The sequence below is a fragment of the Acartia tonsa genome, chromosome 7 (genome assembly GCF_053477335.1).
Source record: "Acartia tonsa isolate MP-2025a chromosome 7, ASM5347733v1, whole genome shotgun sequence".
Taxonomy (NCBI): Eukaryota; Metazoa; Arthropoda; class Copepoda; order Calanoida; family Acartiidae; genus Acartia; species Acartia tonsa.
Window position 1 is genome coordinate 10,775,300 of NC_137266.1, and position 20,972 is coordinate 10,796,271.

At 31.2% G+C, this 20,972-nt stretch overlaps 1 protein-coding gene across 1 annotated transcript; it reads left to right on the forward strand.

Annotated features, from left to right (window-relative positions):
• Positions 1–538: 538 nt before the first annotated feature.
• On the forward strand, positions 539–20,721 carry LOC145324161 (uncharacterized). The gene is made up of 18 exons (XM_080166788.1): positions 539–577; positions 1,114–1,176; positions 2,511–2,568; positions 7,138–7,168; positions 10,306–10,344; positions 10,850–10,929; positions 11,244–11,296; positions 11,654–11,697; positions 11,923–11,969; positions 14,957–15,058; positions 15,283–15,393; positions 15,737–15,793; positions 16,347–16,414; positions 16,540–16,610; positions 17,407–17,526; positions 19,813–19,879; positions 20,203–20,270; positions 20,678–20,721. Exons 1-18 carry the CDS (start codon positions 543–545, stop codon positions 20,719–20,721), a joined length of 1,158 nt encoding a protein of 385 aa, XP_080022914.1. The 5' UTR covers positions 539–542.
• Positions 20,722–20,972: the final 251 nt, after the last annotated feature.

The following is a 20,972-nucleotide window of genomic DNA, read 5'->3' on the forward strand; positions in this document are numbered from 1 at the left end:
TTTTACAATATCGTCTTTTTATTTGTTAACATTTTTGGGGACTTGTATTAATTTGATTGGTCGGTTTTATTAGTTGAGCGTTCAACGTTTCAACCATTAAGAGCTATCTACAGAAGGGGTGATTTTGTGTATCATCATAAAAGAATAAAACTGCATGTAATCTACAATGCTTGTAGGTTTAAAAGGGAAGTTCTAATTTTATCCATAATATTTATGTTTAGTTAAACTTTTTTAGAAAACCTCTCAATAGCTATACAGCTAAATAGGTCAAAGGACTGTTAAATTATTGTCAACCCAACTAAATGAGAATTTTATAAATCTTATAACAATGTTTTTGTTAAACATGTAAACCCTTTAGATGAATAGGAACTTTATAGTTTCGTGATTTCATATGAAGTTTTTTATTCCCTCTTTCTCCCTCTATTTTTATGATATCTAAACATTTGCTCTGCAACTTACTTTGTACGTTTATCAATCCATGGTTTTGTTGTGCTTTGGATGTTATATGGATGTTGTCATTCTTGTTTATTCCAGAATTAAAAATGTCATCCAAGGATCATCTCAGCCCAAAATTAAGGTATTTTGTTGCATTTCATCTATAGAACTTTATAAAAAGCGAAGCTTTTCTATAATTACAATTGGTCCGCCCGTTCATTACGGATAGCTCTTATAGTTATAACAGGCATGTAATTATTTTCTTATCGATTTTAAACCCAGCATGATGATTCCTGTAACTGTTAGGAACGACTAAGTATGCAATATAAACTCATTGCCAGAAAGTCTATAAATTTAAAAGATGTGGTTTTTCTAAACCACAATCTATGAACAATCTAGCTTAATGTGTTATCCCAATTTATAAGTAATAAGTTGCTTATTTTTGTCTGAAGCTTAAGATTTTAACAACTTCTGAACTAATTGAATTCTCAGTTTTGGGGAAGCTTCTCACAGGTCCCAGTTTGATTATTAGCTGTGAATTATTTCACAATGAAGTCTTGGGGTGATTTTAAGCTATAGTTTTGCCCACTCCATAAACCAACCAATAACACTACAGAGAACTTAGCTGCTAGGGGTGCAGCTGCTAATTTTTTGTTTATATCTGAATTCTTTTGATAGGAGGAAACATTTAAGATCAGATTTATTTGAGAGTCAACAATCAAGCATTACACAAATGATGAGGTAAACTATATTTTAAATTTAAAGTAGAGCGATGTCTGCCAGCCTCTCTTTTAAAGCACTTTGTAGCTTTTCAGAGAATACCATAGTTATAAGCTATTTTCCTGAATTTAGACAGTCCATTATATTAAAATAAATATGGATATCTCTATGTGTATGTGTGTTTTTTTGTTTGTTTTCAATCTAAATATAATTTGGAAGATCATTTCCAATCAAGGCAGTTTAAAAACACTAAAATAGATTTGAATGTAAAAAATAAACTTTGAATTAACAACAGATCTATGGCATAGATGTATATACAAATAACAACCTGCATCCCTTTTCCAAGGACCTTTTTCGTCTGCTATCAAATTGTTTTGTGCATTGTTGCTGTGTTAATATTCCTGACTCAATTGGTTGATTTTCAAAGACCCAATTGAGAATCGGCAGGAGGTCCTTGGGATGGGGACATACAGTTAATTAATACCTTCCCCCTCTAGTGTTTTACTCTAATGAATTATTATTTTCCTTTTTCAAATTAATTTTCTAATGCATAAAACAGTTTAAAGATAATCATTGAAAAATTGCATTCCAACAAAAATTGCAAAAAAAGTTTTATATTGCATTTTGTAAAGTGTTTTTACATGGATTATTTTGTTGAGGCTTGCTTCAGTTTTAATAAACTATTAGTGCAGAAACAATATCTGCTTTAATTTAATCATAATAGTGCAACAAAATTGTGTTGTTATAGGAATTTTTTTTTGTATCAAGAAAAGTGTTTCTAGCAATGAAGCTACTCTAAAATTCTAAAAATGTCAATCTATCCGTACGCCTGTTCATCTTTTCTTTACGGTTAGAGGGAAACGTGAGTTTCTCGTCTGCTATTTAAGATATACGACTGATTTTGTGTGTGTAGGATTTCCCTGATCAATCATCATCTACTCAAAAATTACTTTGTCCATCGGTCTATTCTTTTAAGGAAGTAAATGTTTTCCCAACTATCATCAAAGATAGAATGTCGAAATTTTGTGAAATGAAAATTCATGTGACCACTTAGCATATACATTATTACTCACTATGTACTTGCGTCTAAGGGTGGAGGTAAAGGGATATTTACCTCCCATAAACTTTGAAATCCCTCATTTTACAACCACAAAATTAAAAAATATATATATATATATTAGATTATCCACCTTAAATCTTTGATTACCCCCTCAAAATAAAAAAACTTAAATGTTTCTTAAAGCGTCTGTTTGTTTTGCTTCAATTGTATAATATAATAAAATGAAAATTATATCTCAATACCGATTGTTATATAGGTTGAAAATATATTTTCTATTTATTGATTTATTATTTAGAAAAATGGAATCTATTGGTCCAACGAGCAAATGGCACCCACACAATGCCTCTAAATCAGTAAGTTAATTTTAGGTTTTCAATAGTTCTTATTATTGTCTTATTAAAATACTAACGGCTGCCTTCCTAGCATCTAGGGGTAAGAAGGTTGCAGTAAAAAGTCTAAAACAATCTTAAGGCTTGAAAAATATTAAAGTAAAGTTTCACTAAAAAGAAGAACTTAATCAGTTTAGCTGTTATTAAAATCCTAAGATAAAGACAAAAAACTTTACTGCTTTTATAATAATTTTTTTACTCTTGGTTTAGATCTAGCCAACAAATCTTCACTTAGGTTGCTGGTTGGTTTAAGGCTAGTTTATTTTTAAATTATAATCTTCTTTGGGTAATATGCTATTTTTCTGCCCAGTTCCTTCAAATACAGAGCTAGGGGCTGGTTATCTAGTTGATTTTTTTTATCTGTCCGTCTGTTACCTACAATTTTGATAACTGCGCTTAGCCGTTTGTACCTTAGTTTTCCACGTCTGGTCATATTAGCAATTTTATAGAGAGTATGATCTTGCTTTCGTAACCTAAAAAAAAGGAAGGGAAAAAGGATGCTGTGAGTATTGGTGCAAAAAATATGACGTAACAAAAAAAATAGCCAATGAGAGGCCACTATAAATTTTACCATTGGTCAATAACGGCCTCTCATTGGGTAATTTTTTTTGTTACGTCATATTTTTTGCACCAATACTCACAGCATCGGGAAACAGGGATAAGGGATGGGAAACGTAAGAAAATATTATTCCAGGCCTATTTTCCAACTAGGCCTAAAAAACTAGTTTCGGGATGACGCAGTAGTTAGATTTGAAAACTATGAACAATGATGAAATAGCTATTATATGAATGCAAAGAAAAAAAGTATAGAATAGAATTCAGGTAGTTGATTTCACCTATCATAAAATACAATAAAAACTTTTCAAAGAACCAATATGTTAGTGGCTTTAAGTAGAATCCCGTTATTACTTCGCCAACACCCCCCCCCCCCCCCATTTAAAAAAAAGTTTTTTTGAGATGGTTAAATCTGATTTATTTTCAAACATTTTAAGGGGGGATCTACTCCACCCCAAAATTTGTATATAGAAATAAACACCGCTTTAGCTCCCCAGCTTTAATAAATAAATTAAGTAGAATTGAATAAGTACATGGGTAACATTCTATCAACTAATTGTTCCATAGCAAACATATAAATTAAGAATTTAAAAAAAAAATTTATTTTACGTTAAATATTAACAGAAAAGTTCAATTAAGTGTGCAATAATTTTTACCAAAATTAATGAAATTTTTTTTTTAACAAAACACAGTACACTTTTATTTACATATTGAACTGGTTTTGTATTTGTGATCATTTAGATGGGTTATCAATTCCACATGAAATGTAACTTTTAAATTGTCTAAAGACATGAGTTTTTCACATTGTTCTAAAGTATAAAATGTTGAATCCTACTCAGTCTTCAAAAAACGATCTCTCAATTTATGTTTTGCTATATGGACATTTATTAATGTGTAAATTTAATAATAAGTTGATGTGATTGAACGTCATATATATTGTTGTCATTCTAATAGCAGAAAATTTTCATTGTTGTCTTTCTAATACAGTTAGGGAGTTGAATCCATTTTTATAGAAGCAGAAATATAATCTATGATTATGGTTTGGACTCTCTAAAACTGTAATCTACCTTTCTACTTTCCCCTCTCTTGGTGAAGATATCTTCAACGCCGATACGATTTTTGAAATGTAAGATTCTACTTTCCCTTCTCTTGGTGAAGATATCTTCAACGCCGATACGATTTTTGAAATGAAAGATTCCACTTTCCCCTCTCTTGGTGAAGATATCTTCAACGCCGATACGATTTTTGAAATGTAAGATTCCACTTTTGCCTCTTGTTGAAGATATCTTCACCAAGAGAGACAAAAGTGGAATCTTATATTTCAAAAATCGTATCGGCGTTGAAGATATCTTCACCAAGAGAGGGGAAAGTGGAAGGGTAGATTACAGTTTTAGAGGGTCCAAACCATAATCATAGATTATATTTCTGCTTCTATAAAAATGGATTCAACTCCCTAACTGTAATAGCAGAAATTTATGTTTGCTTGAATTAATTTAGCCAATAATGAACTGGGGGACGCGTTTGTTATTAATTAATTGGTTAATGCTAAAAGCAAGTTTCAGGCTATTGGATATTGGCCTACAGCCAATGAGGAACTGGGGGAAATGAGTTGATTTTATAGGCAAAAAAGAAAAGATGCCCCATCACTTTTAAAAGGAGGCTGAGACCTAATTTTCGTTCAGGTTTCCCATCCCTTATCCCTGATCGGGAAAAAGTACAATAAGAAAGATATATTGCACATATTAGCAATTAAAAAAACAATAAAATATTAATTCTGGGGGGTTGACTCCCCCCCTTCCCATCTAGATGCTCATAGCTACACTAGTACACACATAAACTGCAACAATATTCTAATGAGACATTACCAGAAAGCATAACATTCTTTACATAATTTTAAGGTCTAGTAACTTTCGAGTAAATAATTTAAAATGTGTTTTACATAACGCAATAGAAATATATTTTAAGCATTTTTAACTATTCATATTCATTATTTGCCGTTAAAATACTTTTTGTTTTTTTTCTTACCGATGAATAGAATAATTATATCATAAACAAAATTGTTTCAAAAATATAAAATGAAATATGCTTATCTTAAATGTACGAACTGACTTTTTGGTAACGATTATAAAGTTGCAACGCTCTCAAAAATAAGAGGTAGATAGCTTGCCTATTGTATGTGCATTTGTCTCTTAAAAATAGACTGACTGAAGGACATACCTAGAGTATAAAGTAGCTACGCTCCTAAAAGAAGTAATAGATATATTAAGAGCAGGTGTCTAAACAATTATTTACAAAGCTCTAAAAATACATTTATAATGAATTTAGTCAGTGCTTCTACAAAGCAGAAAAAGAGTTCCTTTTAATAATAGCAAAAATCTTCTCTTTTATAATACCTTTTTGTGATATAGAATAAAGAACTACAAGAAAATTTTAATAAAGTTATAAAGTTTCATGTCTATAATGTTTTACGGTTACTAACGGATGTGTCCCTAGCATCTATGAGCTTTGAATTTCTGTATTTGTAGTGAAAGAATGATCCTATAAAAATTGCCAAAAACCATCCAAAAACCTAAATCTGTAAATAAAATAACCTAAAAGTTCATAGGACCTTATTTAAAGCTTACCTAAAACAGAGAACCTTATCAGTTCAGTATGTTGAGATCTTAAGTTTTACACAAAAAACTTTACTATCTATAATGCAAAGTAGAACTATGTCTGTCAGTCTGTTTGTTTGTAGCAACGGATCTCGATAACGAAGGCTTCAATCGGGTTCTCTTTAACAGGGTAGCTTCTCATAGGTCCCGGGAAGGTTTATAACTATCTTGGGGGAGGGTACCACGTTCCCATTAGACATCGCCCCAAGAACAAAAATTACCCCAACACTAAAAAAATTTAAACTAAAATAAAAATGGGGTTGGGGTGGCGACCCCCCCCCCCCTCAAAAAAAAATATTTTAAATTTTTTTTAAAATGTAAATTTAATAAAATGGGTTTTGGGATTCAACTCCCCAATATTCAGCAAGTGCCCCTAGAGTCCCCTAGGGGCGAATCCGCTAGTTTTATATAAAAGGAAAATTTTTGTACGTGTGGATTCAAATCAATTAGAAATAAACTTTTAAAAAAAATTTCAAATAAAGTTGTTGACTTATATGATCACTGAAAAGGGTGTTAAGTAAGATTCAGCTTTACAGGGATTAGTCATAGAAGATTTTTTTACAATGAAAGAAAAGAATGTCTAATGGTTAACTATATGATATAATTTTGCATTGAAGAAAGACATACAGACAATTAGACAAAAGGCTATATATGATTACTTATAGATTATCATTGATACTAATTTTGAAGGACAATGATTTTTTTAATCTTCTATTAGCTAACCCTCCTTGAATTAATTTTAGTAGAATGATGCATAATATTTGAAATGTCAGAATTAAGAAAGGAGAAATACTAATATTCTATTTTAAGCCAGATGAATCTTACCTGCAACGGTGCTTTCCCTTTCTCTTGAGAGCACAGAACCCCCCCCAAATTATTATAAAAATAGAAAATGGATGGGGGTTAGTTTTTTTATTTATGCTTTCCTGCAAGTTTCACCAACCTTGCTTGGCCTATGCCTATAGTGCCCTAACACTGCAGGGCTACCCTATACCTAATAAAACCAAACTAATCTGAGGCAAGATAAGGGGAGGGGGGTTCTGTGCTCATGAAACAATGTAAGGAAAATCACCTCTACAACTTTCAAAGAAAAACTCTGAAAATAAAACAAATTCAAATATAGAGATTTTTACTTCAGTAAAAAAACCTTATATATAGACATGCGGCTACCACTTTATCTTATATGCACTTATAGCCTAAAGAAGTGTAAACCAGTATAAAGTCCACGACTTGACAAATATATTTCTTCAGACATTACTGCCTTATATCATAAAATTATTCTAAAGATTAATGTGAAATCAAATTGAATATATTTTTTTTGTAGGTTCATGGTTCTTCTGATGAGTACAGTCCAGGTAGAAAACAAAGTTTTAATTAACAAGGACGATTATATCACTTGCAACAAGGGATCTTCAGGAATAAGATTATCCCTTCTGTACGTCAAAATTATCAGTTAAAAAGTTTAGACACCGCTAGTAAATTAAATTATACTGTTCTTAGGAAGATTAATATTAGTCTTTAACAAGATTTTGAACATTGGCGGTTACTCTCCAAGTGCCTTGCAATCCCAGAAAACCCCTCTCTTTCCCTCCCTAACCCTGTGGGGTAGGTCAACTCCCCAATATTACTCCCCCCTAAAAAAAGTTATTTCGAAGAAATGTAGTCAATTTAACATTATATTTTACCCTGTGAAAAATGTGAGAAATCTGAGTGACCCAAAATCCTAATCTTAAGTAACTCTTTCTGTAGATAATCTAATTTGTCATGGCGAACATTTATCTTTTTTTAGCATTAGTATCCTATGAATTTATCATTGAGCCATTCTCGTTTTTAAAGTATTTTTGTGTGAGGGTAGGAAGAAGGCGTAAAAAAAAACCACTCAAAAAAAAATTAGGCTGCTTTTGGATATATATATATACTTGATTACCTCGTAAAATATCTCGTAATCACATTGATTGCATAACCTTTATCTTGAAGTCCCTTATTTACATGTTATTGAGTTGCGTCTGTTTATGGGCTAAGGAATTCCACCCTACTAGTTATCTCATGCGACTGATATAGCAGCAGTAGATACTAAATAATGTTAAATGACATGCCTTACATCTTTAAAGCAAAAGCAGCTAACTTATCAAAGCCGCCGTTATTATAAAATCTTGAAGTGGGTGTGGGGGGTTGGGGGCATTACTAACTTATAAGGACATTGCACTTTATTTTTGACAGCCGTGTTAACTTGTTAGAAAAATAGTCCATGACCTTTCTATTCAATGCATTTCAATCATAAAATAGTTTTGTTCAAGTCTATTTTTAAACTTTTTAGCACAATTTCATTTTTATTCTTTTCATTTTGAGTTAAAAAGTATTAAGACGCCTTTCTTTTATCAATTTTCAATAATATTTGTTTGAAGACGGTTTTTTTAACATCGAACATATTTTAGTAAAATTTTGATTTCTTCTCCCTAAAACTTTAGGAATAGGACAATGGACGTGAATACAACAAGATTTTGCGTTGGTAGCTTGTACAAAATTTAGAGGAAAGAAGGGTTGTAAATTATCTGAAACTTTACTATCTCATTATCTCTTTACATGTAACCCAATACAATAAAATGTATTTCAAATTTCATATTTGTGTATTTTTGACCTTAGCAACGCATTTGTAGAGAGTTAGATTTGAAAGTTTTTAGTAGTATAACTACTCTATAATTCACATTGTCTGTCCGTCCGTCAGTTCATCCGTACTTACTTTCACCATTACCTCGTAAGGGCGGAATTCTCCTTTGATTTAAGTGATCATTAAAAGAATCCAGAGCATCATCCACGTGTAATGGGATGCGATGCTCTAACACCCAGGGATATTGTGTTAATTAATATCCATCAGCCAACCAACCTTCTGATTGCACGACCTTTGTCTGAGAAGTCCTAACTGTGCAACTGTGCATGGAAATGAGTTGCGCCTGTTTATGGGCCAAGGCATTCCGCCTACTCTTATAATCTGTGTCGCGCACCTGACATAGCAGCAGTAGGAACCATTTTTAACGTCTTTAATTATGACGCGGTGTCGGCTTGAAATTCGAATCTTTCACCTGCTCGGCGACGAGCAGACGCGCTACGTGTTGAGCTACGATCGCGGTTCATCCGTACTTACTTGGTCTGTCAGTCTGTTGTAATGCTACAAGAGACAATTATATAATGATAAAGGGTGTTAAAAAAAACCGATCGCTTCACTCTTTTCAATATAAACCTTAGAGTTTTGGTCAAAAACTAACAGAAAATTACCCAATTTATGTCCAAAAATTGACAATGAGAAAACACTATTGAATTTTGATTTCTACTTACCTCTCCTAGCTGAGAACTACAGCTCGATTCCTAGCCCTTGTGGAGAATTTTTCCTTACATGGAGAGTGCATATTTTATTACAAATTTTTACAGTTTTGACTTTTTAAAAAAAGAATTAATTGTCTAAAGTGCTTGAAATCTTGTAGATAGACCCCATAATGTTCAGAGTTTTTGATGGGGCATATAAAGACCTTTCTATAGACGACTTAACCAGATTTCTAACTCAATCTTTGCCAATTTGGCATCAATAAGACAGACCCATCAAACATTGAGACATGACGGCTCCGTCTTAACAAAAAAAGAACAAGGCGTCTTAAGTACTTACAATCTTGCATATAGACCCCACAATGTTTAGAATTTTGATAGAATGCTGTGAGTATTGGTGCAAAAAATGGGGACAAATTTTAAATTGATTATTTACGTCACAAGTGAGGGGAAAGAAAAGGGAAGGAGGAAAGAAACCCCCTAGAAAAGAGATGGGGGTATGACGTCACACGCCAAAACAATTTAAAATTTGTCCCCATTTTTTGCACCAATACTCACAGCATCTTTTGATAGGGCATGTCAAGATCTTTCTATAGACACCTTAACCAGGTTTCTAACACAATCTTTGCCAATTTGGCATCAAAAAGAAAGATCTGTCAAACACCAAGGACTAGAGAGATCTTTCATGTCTCAATGTTTGATGTGTCTGTCTTTTTATGCCAAATTATGGGGTTATCTACATGATTTATAGTATTTAAAACGATTTGTTGATTTTTAATCTCCATGTAAGGAAAAATTCTTCACTAGGGCTAGGACTCGAGCTGTAGTGCTCAGGAGATGTAAGTAGAAATCAAAATCAATAATGTTTTCTAATTGTCATTGCTTGGGCATGATTTGGGTCATTTTTTGTTATTTTTTAAACAAAACTGTGGGGTTTATATTGAAAAGAGTGAAGCGATCGGTTTTTTTTAACACCCTTTATATAAAGATTTCGTGATTTTAAATTTTTAATCTAACTCATCTTTTTTTTCTTTTCCTCCCCCTCTTTCCTCTGAACACTTAACATCTGCTTTATAAATCACTTTTATCCGTCCATAATCTTTTAGGGCTTTGCTACTTAAGGTTGTTTTCTTCCTTGTTATTAGAATGATTTATAATTATCAAAATTATTTAGGCTCAAGAGTGTTAGATAGATATGGTATGGCACAAAATGGTAAGAATTTTAATTAATGAATCTATTTTGTAGTTAGGGTCAGTCCACCTTTTCCACCCGTCCGTCAGTTCACTATTACAAGAACAAAAACATATGGTAATGGATTTATTATTTATTGGATCTTACAACAGGTTATTCTGTACACTAAAAAAGTGAAACTTGTTGCGGGCTAAAATAACGCTCGCCCCCATTACCCCTTTTACTCTATCCCCTCCCCTCTCACTTGATTAACGAACTGACCAATAAATGACAGGGGAAATAACAACAGATATTGACAATAATTTTCTCCCTGTCATAATATCGAAGTATATGCTACATCCATTCATATAGTATTTTGCATTCCTTAAAAAACATTAAAACTTCTAATTTTTTTAAAGATTATTTTTTATTGTTATAAGTTTTTGTTTTTTCCAATGTAAAAATATTATTTACCATGCTACTTTTGAAAAAATATCCTTTTTTAAAACAAAAAATATATTTTATAGTTATACTTCATAATTTTTAGGTTTAAACACATTTACATCGCGTGGAGCTTCACTGTTGGTTCAAAATCTAAAGAAAGAAGTTCAACTTCTAAAAACCCAGGTAGGTCTAATATTAATTTAAGAAGTTTAGTAACGATGCTAAACTATGATTTACTTTGTATGTAACACAAAGTGAGAAATTTTCTCGGATGCTATTTATTATACCCCGAATCCACTATACAAATTATAAATTTTGATTGAGAGTTTTGATTTTTATTCATTCTTCTACTTTTATGTCCTTTTTTGTTTTCTTTCCTATATTTTTATGACCACTGAACAATAACATTTGCTCTATTATTCACTTTGTCTATATTTCCTAAATAATTTTATTGTGCTTTGCTGCTTTTGTATGTTGTCATCCTTGTTTTTTATCAGTTGGAAGAAAAAGAAATATACACAGCAAAGCTAGAAATGGAATTGGAATCAAGGTATTTCATTATTTTTTTTTTTACAAAGGATAGAGGAGAAATTGGACTGTTGATTATACTGGTAACCAAAATTTATAACACCAAATTACCTTATACGTTACCTGGTTCCATTAGTAGTTTCCAAATTTTTTAATCTATTTTAAAATTTAATCAACAAAAGTGGTAGTTATACTAATAATTTTCGTAAATCTAAATCAATTTATCCACCAATGTCATGTTTAAATTCTCGATTTTTTCCATATTATCTTAAAAATTAGTTAAGGTTAATTTTATATATAGTTAGGGTTTAAACCGGTTTGGATACCTAAAAAATTTTGAGGCTTTTTAAGATATATGTCTAAAATTTTAATTTTTTAGAATTGGAAATTGCAGAGATTGTGATATCAAAGACAGAATAATAGGTAAAGAATAAACACAATTGTTTTGATAATACATTGCTTAAAACTAGTATTAGACGTTTAGAACTACCTACCAGAAAAGATAAATGTAAAAATATATCAACCAACGAAAGGATAAAGCTAGTCAGACAGTATAAAAAGGCAAACCATAGAATGACTGACATACACTGTCACTACAAGAGTATCTGCGCTACTAAAATAGTAAAAATCTTGTGTTTATAATTCTAGATGAGTTGGAGAGTCAAATTAATGCGGCGGAAAACTCCATGAAAAAGGTAATGATTATTTATCACATCGTATTATAGACAGCTTTCCGTGGATATTAAAATGAAAAATCGTAAGAATAAAACTAGATTTTGTTAGCCCCGAGTTGCCGAAGTCATGATTATTTTTTTTTATTTTAATATTCGTGAAAAATTGTCTGTAATTTGATGCTGTGCATGATTTTTCAGACTGACTGAGAACCGGTTCTAATCCAGTGGATATTAATCGGTTTCGAAGCCATACTGTAATTTCATGTATCATCGTTGGGGATGTACATTTAAGAGATATAAGTTTTCCGGAATTGTAATGTAGGGAGTAGATTTGAAATCTGCATCAAATTTTAAGGATTTTTTTTATAAAATTCGTTTTTTGTATAATTCTTTATCTAAAAGCGGAAATACAAATTAAGTTAATTAATTTGGCATCTGTGATTGGTGGATTTAAAAAATCTGCGCTCTGATTGGATGTCGTACATCATTCAACCAATTAGAGCGCAGGTAGTTTAAAATCCACCTATCCTATTGGTCAAAATTAATTAACTTAAAATGTATTTTCGCTTTTAGATAAAGAATTTTACAAAAAACGAATTTTATAAAAAATCCTTAAAATTTGATGCAGATTTCAAATCTACTCCCTACATTAAAATTCCGGAAAACTTATATCTCTTAATGTACATGAGTTTATCGGCCATTATCTTATACCTTTAGATTCCTGGGATAAAATACACCAATAGGTGATAGGTCTTCATTGAGTATATCTAATATCTGAACTAATTATCCTTTTTGTCTGTCCCAAAGGATCTCGCTAACCGCTGAACCGATATTGTTCTCCTTTACAGTGAAGCTTCTTGTAGGTCCTGGGAAGGTTTTAAACTATTTTTGGGAAGGGTGTCTTCACTTCCCTCCCACCCCCAAATTTTTTTACTCTTTTGAAACTCAAATTTAAAATGGGATGAGGTCGACTTTTCCCCCTCCTACCTTAAGTGCCCCTAGAGGCTTCTAGGGGGCGTAGCCGCTAGTAGCTCATAAGGTACATCATTTTACGGTAAAACGTCCTTTAGACAAACAACTCTGATTACACGACCTTTGTGTAGAAGTTCTAACTTTAAATATTAATGAGTTGTGTGCCTTTTTTGGACCTTAACTTTAGAGATTTAATTCGTGCATCTGACATTTTTGACGCCTTTAGTTTTGACGCAATGTAGGCCAAGTTTCGAACCCATCACTGCTTGTTATACCACAGCCGCAAGATTTCTTTCAGTTATAAACTTTCCCTGGACCTATCAGATGCGGTAGCGATATCTTAAGTTACAGACAAAAAGACTTTTTGTTACTTATGTACAAGGATTATAGACGCAAACAGACTAACATGTTTTAGAGTAGCTTCGCTTTACAAATATATCTAGAATTACAGGGATCTAAAGGGATAAGATAAATTGTCGAAAAATTGATGTACATGATACAATGACGATACGCAAATTTACAATTACAATTTGTAGTTGAAAATTTTGACAATCAAATTAATGATCAAACCAATCAAAACTCAATGAAAGTTTCTAAAGTTGTTAAGCCGAAGTAAAAGAAACGTTATTATAAAACTTTAGGGACTAGTGTAATAAACAACACAATTTCCCCTCCTTCCCTGCTAGAATTAAGTGTAACATTTCAATTTAAAGTAACTTTCAGTGAAATGTAGACGAAAAAATTACTTAAATATTTGTCTTCAAAATAACAAGGTGAAGGACAAAAAAGAGTTAAACTCTAAATAAACTTTTACTTTTTGCTTTTACATTCAAAGCTTAAGTTTCATTTAGATTGTTTGTGCTTAGGGAAGATTTGAATTATTGGGACTTAATTTGTTCTGAAAATTAAACAATAAACATGACAAAACACAAAAACGAAGTTTAATCAAAAAATAAAAGTTTAAAGGAAATTGGATAGCACCAAGCGACATAAGTTTTGTTTTCATGTTATTTTTATTACATAAAGTAGTAATAATTTTATTTTAATGAAGCTGCAGACTTTAATAATTACTGAACTTATTGAGCTTTTCATTTAATGGAAGCTTAAAATAAGTCTTGGGATAGTTTTATGCTATTTATTATTTAGATTTAGCCTTTAAATGGTTTAATGCTGTTTTCTCTCCATCTCTTCCCTTACGAAAAATAGGCCCTATAAGATAGGGCTCAGCCGCTAGTATTTTTTAAAGAACTGAACCTGACATAGTAAGGCGAATTAAGATTTAATGTGTTAAACAAATTCCTAACATTTTTTCAGCTATTTTAGTGAGAGTGTGAAGTTACTTTCATTCTGTTTTTAAAAAACACACATTTCTAATCCTGTGGAGGTTTTATGATATTTTCCAACCTCTAAATTTCGTTTGTGGTACATATGTGATATTGGAAAAAAATGAATGAAGGCACTGAATATAATGGAAGCAACTAAATTACCTCCCAGTATGGATCCGAAACTAATTAATATCCACTGGATTCGAACCGGTCTTCGGCCATACTGAAAATTCAAGTATTACATCGTATTTTTGACAATTTTCAATTACAGACGAATATCAAAATAAACAGCTTTGTTAGCCCGGAAATTGAATATTATTTCTGGTTTGACTGGATGTTCAAAGCAGCTCAGTGAATGTGTGTTAAACTGGATATGCCGAGCCAAAATGTTTGTGAAAATATGTTCATGAGCTATTACGACTTTGCGCCAATCTTGCATTATAATAAATATATGTTCTACACACAAAAAAATATATCTTATAGGAATCCCTTTTCTATTCGCTTCGCCGTTATTGAACATAGATGTTTTTCTTTTAAATGTTTATTTAGAAGATTTTTATGTGCCTATAAAAAGGACGTCATACTGGTCTGCCATTGGTCAATAAAAATGTATACTAGTAATTTAGTCTGTGTATTGGCCTAACATTGGTCATTTGTATTGTATGACGTCATTTTTATAGGCACAACAAATAACTTCGTTTATTTATCTAGGTCACTCCACTGCTATCAGAAGGGCACAGCCATGAAGTGGAATTTGATGATATTATTTCAAATATTCAACAACTAAACAAACTTATTTCTGATACATTTATGGTAAATATCAAAACTAGTTATTATCAAGGAATAATAACATATCTTGCTCTATTAACTGGGAAAGGTTTGGTGATTTTTTATTTATACGTTACAATAATATAGATTTGTAGATTTTATATGATAATGAAAAAAGAGGGGTATATAATATATATATATATATATATATATATATATATCATGTTATTTAACTCTAAAATCATAGTATTATACTATACTTAATTCAGGTAAAAACAAAGGAAAACGAGGGATCTTTTGAGGCCCGTCCATCTGTGGAGCTAATCCTTCTCCAAGATTGTTTCATACTTGATAATTATGTCAGGGACTACAATCACCAGGTTAATATTTTAAATCGAACATAGTTATTCATTGAAGACAGCTTTCCGTGGATAATAATATGAAAAATTATTAAAGATTAAATCCAGTTTTGTTGCTGGGGAAACATTTTTATTTTAATATTCGTGGAAAATTTTCTGTAATTCGATGCTATGACATGCTTTTTCTGTCGAAACTTTTTTTAGTGCCTATAAAAAATGACATCATACTGGCCAACCATTGGTCAATAAAGTATGACCTTTCTTTATATACTATAGATCTTCAGTTTTGCCGTTTAAAAGGGCTTAAGAAACAAACATTTAAAGTATCAACTAACAAATTTAGCAATATTAAGATTTTTTTTAGAAAGGACAAGAGTTTTTACAAGATATTCTAGATGGTTATTTCCCTGCTGAACTCCAGGTAACAGGGGGTTAATTAAACATCAGTATGTGACGTCATAAAAATGAGGGATTATCCATATCTTTTTTAGGTGTTTTTATTCCCACTCCTTCTCTCCTCATCCCTCATTTTATGGCGTCTGAGTTTTTTAAAGCTACTTTCTCCCCTCACATTTATCTGTGATTTTATAATGTTTTTTTTAAAGCTAATCTTTGATGTAGTGAAATTACTCTATAACTCACTTTGTCTATTCGTCCTAATATAGAAAATATTACTGACTCAGTTGCAATTAAAAATAGGATCATCTAACGTGTATATTTCTTTCATAGATGGATTATTTCTCCTGCTAGGATTGTCAGAATCATTCCTGTCTTATTCTTTTTTATTCAATCCATATCGCTATAAGATATACTTTTTTCGATTTTAAAAATGGGTTTCTTATAAAGCTGTTAGAGCTACATATATTTTAGTTTGTTTGGTGACATTTTGTGTATCATTTTTTATCATAAAAACTTTACTAAACAAAAATACCTAAACTTTGTAAAATTAAGTTTATTAATTTGTTTAATTTTAGGCATCTTATCCAGATGGGGTATATATACAAATTGTTGATAGAAGATATGAAGTATTTGAGGTTCAAAAGTAAGTAATCTATATCACTTCATATTACTCCTTTGCAATTAGAAAACAAATTTAAAGAAAAATCTCCCATTAACAATAAATTATATGCTAATGCATTTTTGACTTTACCAAATGTTTTGATTTAGATTTACATTTACTGGTAAAGGACAAAAGCTTGATTCTCGACCAAGTTCAACAATATCCAATAGATCTTCAAGTAAAACATATATTATACTTGCGTAGCTATTCTATAAAGCCTTATAACGGTCAGTCTGTTGATGGGACTCGCATAGAACGTTTTGCTATTTTTCTTTCTAACAATATAACAAGAATGAACATATCGAAGGATAAAAATGTATTTTTATATTAGGTTATGTTAAGCAATCGTTAGTTCAAGCGCCTATCATAATTAGTAATAGACATAAACGCAAGAAAAACAAAGATGATAACATCCATAAAAGCAAAGCTCGACAAATCATTGATATACATAAAGTAACAACTCATCCAATATTCGGCAATATCTTTCATTTTAAGACTTGATTATAGTAATGCTTTTAAATCTTAAATGAACCTACGGACTTTCTAGTGATAATGGTAGAGTTGGTACGCTTCCTAGATTGTTTCTAACTAATACAGAAATCATTATACCAAGTTTAAAACCGACAGAATAATTCTAACATGCCTAAATTAACTATAAAAGCTATCCAAATTATAGAATTTTTTTTCTAAATCCTATTATATAAAGTAGTAAGCGTTTATTGTCTGTCCCGAATGATCTCGCTAACCGCTGAACCGATATTGTTCCCCTTTACAATGAAGCTTCTTATAGGTCCTGGGAAGGTTTTGAACTATTTTTGGGAGGGTGTCTTTACCCTCTCCCCCCAAAAAATTATTTTTTACTCTTTTGAAACTCAAATTTAAAATGGAATTATGTCGACTTTTCCCCCTCCAACCTTAAGTGCCCCTAGAGGCTTCTAGGGAGGGCGTAGCCGCTAGTTTTATATATAACATAGGTACAACAAGACGGCCGAAATTGAAGGAGGTATCGGCCATAGCTGCTGCATATAACAGCCACAAAAATTATAACAAACAAAAGAAAGATATTCTTGTTCAACCAACAAAATCTGATTTCAGTAGGTATGATATTTTAGCATTGAAAAATTTACTTTTATAGAATATTTATGAATTTTTGAAAGCACTGAACATATTTTATAAGGTTTAGCTTTCCTTACTTTGATTGTACAAGAATAAAATAAGTTCTTCTCTACTTTAAGATTGTCAAAAGTAAACTTATTTTCATTATTAGTTGCGAAGCTACTTTAAATGCACAATGTCTGTCTATCCGTCCGTCCGTCAACCCAGAACGCTTTTAGGGAAATGTGATTTAATCGCTGCGTTTTATGATTGTTTGTTTCAATGGTCGTTTTTTGAAGGTTTTGCGATTTCTATAATTCTTCTTTTCTTGTTATACTTATATCCTTCTATCTTTTTCTTCCTTTCTTTTACATGACCACTGAACATTTGCTCAATCATTCCATTTGACCGTTTATTTATTTTTAGTGCTTCATATAATGATATTTTTTTATATTCTAAATATTCTTTTATATAAGTGAGCCAAGACTATTCCAAGGATCTGGTTTTTCTATTGACGGTAACAGGTAATAGTTATTTATCATATTATAGACAGCTTTCCGCGGATATTAAAATAAAAGATTCTGATATTAAAACCAGTTTGTTAGCCGCGAGGATCCGAAGGCCAAGACCAACAAAACTGGTATCAATTATAAGATTTTCATTTTAATGTTCGTGGAAATTTAAAAATTTTATTAATTTGATTATTAAAATATGTCACTGTTTTAAAATCATTAAGAAGATATTTTCTTCTTGTTTATGATTTTAATCACTAGTTTGATTGTCCCTAAAATTATATTTTCAAATTAAAAGAACGAAGCCTGATTTTATTTACTTATATTTTACAATTATATTGATTTAGAAAAGAAACGCAAACTGGCAAAGTCATAGGAAAAAGACCCCTATCTGAAAAACTGCCAAGAACCAAAAGACATTTATCCATACAGAAACAAAAATCTACAGAAGGTTATATTTTTTTTTTTACAAATTATACATTAATCTAGATTGCATTTTTTTTATAAATCAAAACATTTTGTAAATCTAATATCATATTAGGATTGTACATTTCGGAAATTACCCTCTAAAACCTAATCGAGCCCAGTACCTTAAAACCAACTGAATTAAAAAAAAACTTAAATTACTTTAAAAATAAGAGGCCTTCAAAAAAAAACGATTCTATATCTAAATTCTATGGATTATTTTACATCTACTACTTACTAAAAACACCGACTAGCTATTTTTTTTCTAAAAATCACATTAGTTAGGACACCTTTTTTCAAAAATAAATGGGTAGGATGTTTGGTTTGGAATCTCTTTGTTTTTCTTTTTAGAGTATGTTAGGTCAGGTTATATTGAGTACAAGGTAGCCCCTTAGAATTAGGCATTGATTAGGCATAAAAACATTTACCGTAACCCCTACTTTTAATTTATTGCTAAATAGGGGGGAGGTTAGACAATTAATGTTATAGAACAAAAAAAACTTTTATGAAGTTCAAATCCGTTATTTATAAACGAATTCATCGCTTCAGAGAAAAAAACATTTTATTTTTTCACAGTTTTAGATACATATGCTGTAAATCCACCAAACAATGTTAAAACACTCATCAGAATAAAGGGAAAAGATGTTGAACCATTTCTCATGGGTAAGTGAAAATTTATCTTATGAAGCAACTCTAAAAACGCAGGAACTTTTAAGATGACAACATACATAAATAGTGGAGAAAAATAATATCATGTAAGGACAGCGTGATTTAAAAAGCAGATGTTTAGTGCTTATAAATTTTTTTTGTTGCATGACTCACAGACCGACGGAAAATTATATACTGGAGGGTAATCGGATAAGGGAATCTTTACAGAAAAAAAAGTAACAGTCTATCTCTAATAGTAGCCAAGAAATTCACACTTTCAAATAGCGTTAAAGACAGATAGAGAGCATTATAGAGTAGCATTTGGAAGAATAAGATATAAACAATTTATGGTATATCATAGAACTAGCGGATACGCTCCTAGAGGGTCTAGTGGCACTTTAAATATTTAAAAAAAAAAATAATAAGTAACCTTTATATGTTTTGTTTAAGTCTCTTGGGAGGCTGGTAGTACCCTCCCCCAAAATAGTTACAAACCTTCCCGGGACCTATGAGAAGCTATCCTGTTAAGGAGAACCCGATCGATAAGCGATTAGCGAGAGCCTTCGGTACAAACAAACAGACAAACGCACATCCTGTTACTTTATTATAAGGATAATATCTCATCTATAGTGAACAATAAATATACTTGTATATTTTTAGAAATGTCAGACGCTTCCACCATTAGAGAGATTCAAGAAACTATTAGATCTAGGTTTTCAATAGACAGGTAATTTGTTTAATTCTTTGAATTTCTTATTTTTAGTAGCGGAGCTACTATATAATTCGAAATGTTTCCATAAGTAAGTAACCATTATGGGAAAAAGTGAATATAATCGCTGCTTTTTCATACCAAAAGGTTTGGTGATTTTACTATTCAATGTATGTAAATTGAACATGTTTATTTTTTCATGAGTCTGTACTATAACTCACTTTACCCGTTGTTCAATGTTGTGATTAAGTATGAAAAACGCCCCTCATTAAAAGGATAAACATGTTTTAACCGTAAAAAAATGGATTAATTATGAATTGATGAAAATCCTTTTTTTCTAGAATGCGTTTATTTACGGGGATGCCTTTCAAAATGAAAGCAAAGAAACATCATACAATGAAGGAATTAGGTATTTATAATTTTTTCTTAAAATTGCAATGTGTGTTCTATAAAGCGTAGTTTCCCTCAAGTTGTTTGTTAATAGTGTCTAATAGTATAAAAGATCACGTTTGAGCCAAACTTTGAACCTTAATGTAGAATGTTTAAAGAACAGATTAAAATATCTTTAAGTGGCGTTAGTTTTTTGTGTGTAAGTGTTTTACTTTCTATTAGCCCACATGGCTAGAACACCGAAGGTATAGGCCCTGCAGGGTTAAGGTTAGGCAAAAAAATACCCCCTTAATTTTTAGTAATTAAAAAAGTTAGGGGTTGCTTTGATCGCTAGGCAAATTGTGGGAAAGAATCGTGTAGAAATATGTAATTATACCTATATATGTACTTTTATGAGATTCAACTAATAATAAATTATCTTTTTAGATATGGTACCAAACGGAGTATTGTATGTTCAACCTTTATGCTAATAAAGATTTTGACACTACACTGCCATAATTTTTAAAAAGGAAGGGTTGATTATCACATCAGGGATAAGACAATGGTGGATAAGTTGATGTTCATCCCAAATGATAATACACAAAATTACCGCCTTTAGATTACAGTTAGGGATTAAAAAGTTATAAACCAACCAATTAAAATTCAATTCACCAACTCCCCGAAGTTGTTAAGCCAACGAATAAGAAAACGTTGCAAAACTTTGGGGACTAGTGTAATAAAC

What these genes read in the sequence shown, in the direction of transcription:
- LOC145324161 (XM_080166788.1), top strand. Translation starts at nt 543, where the DNA reads ATGTCATCCAAGGATCATCTCAGCCCAAAATTAAG. An exon ending in GAAATGGAATTGGAATCAAG is followed by an intron (nt 11,297 to 11,653) that starts GTATTTCATTAT and finishes TTAATTTTTTAG; the next exon opens with AATTGGAAATTGCAGAGATT. An exon ending in TTATTTCTGATACATTTATG is followed by an intron (nt 15,059 to 15,282) that starts GTAAATATCAAA and finishes TACTTAATTCAG; the next exon opens with GTAAAAACAAAGGAAAACGA.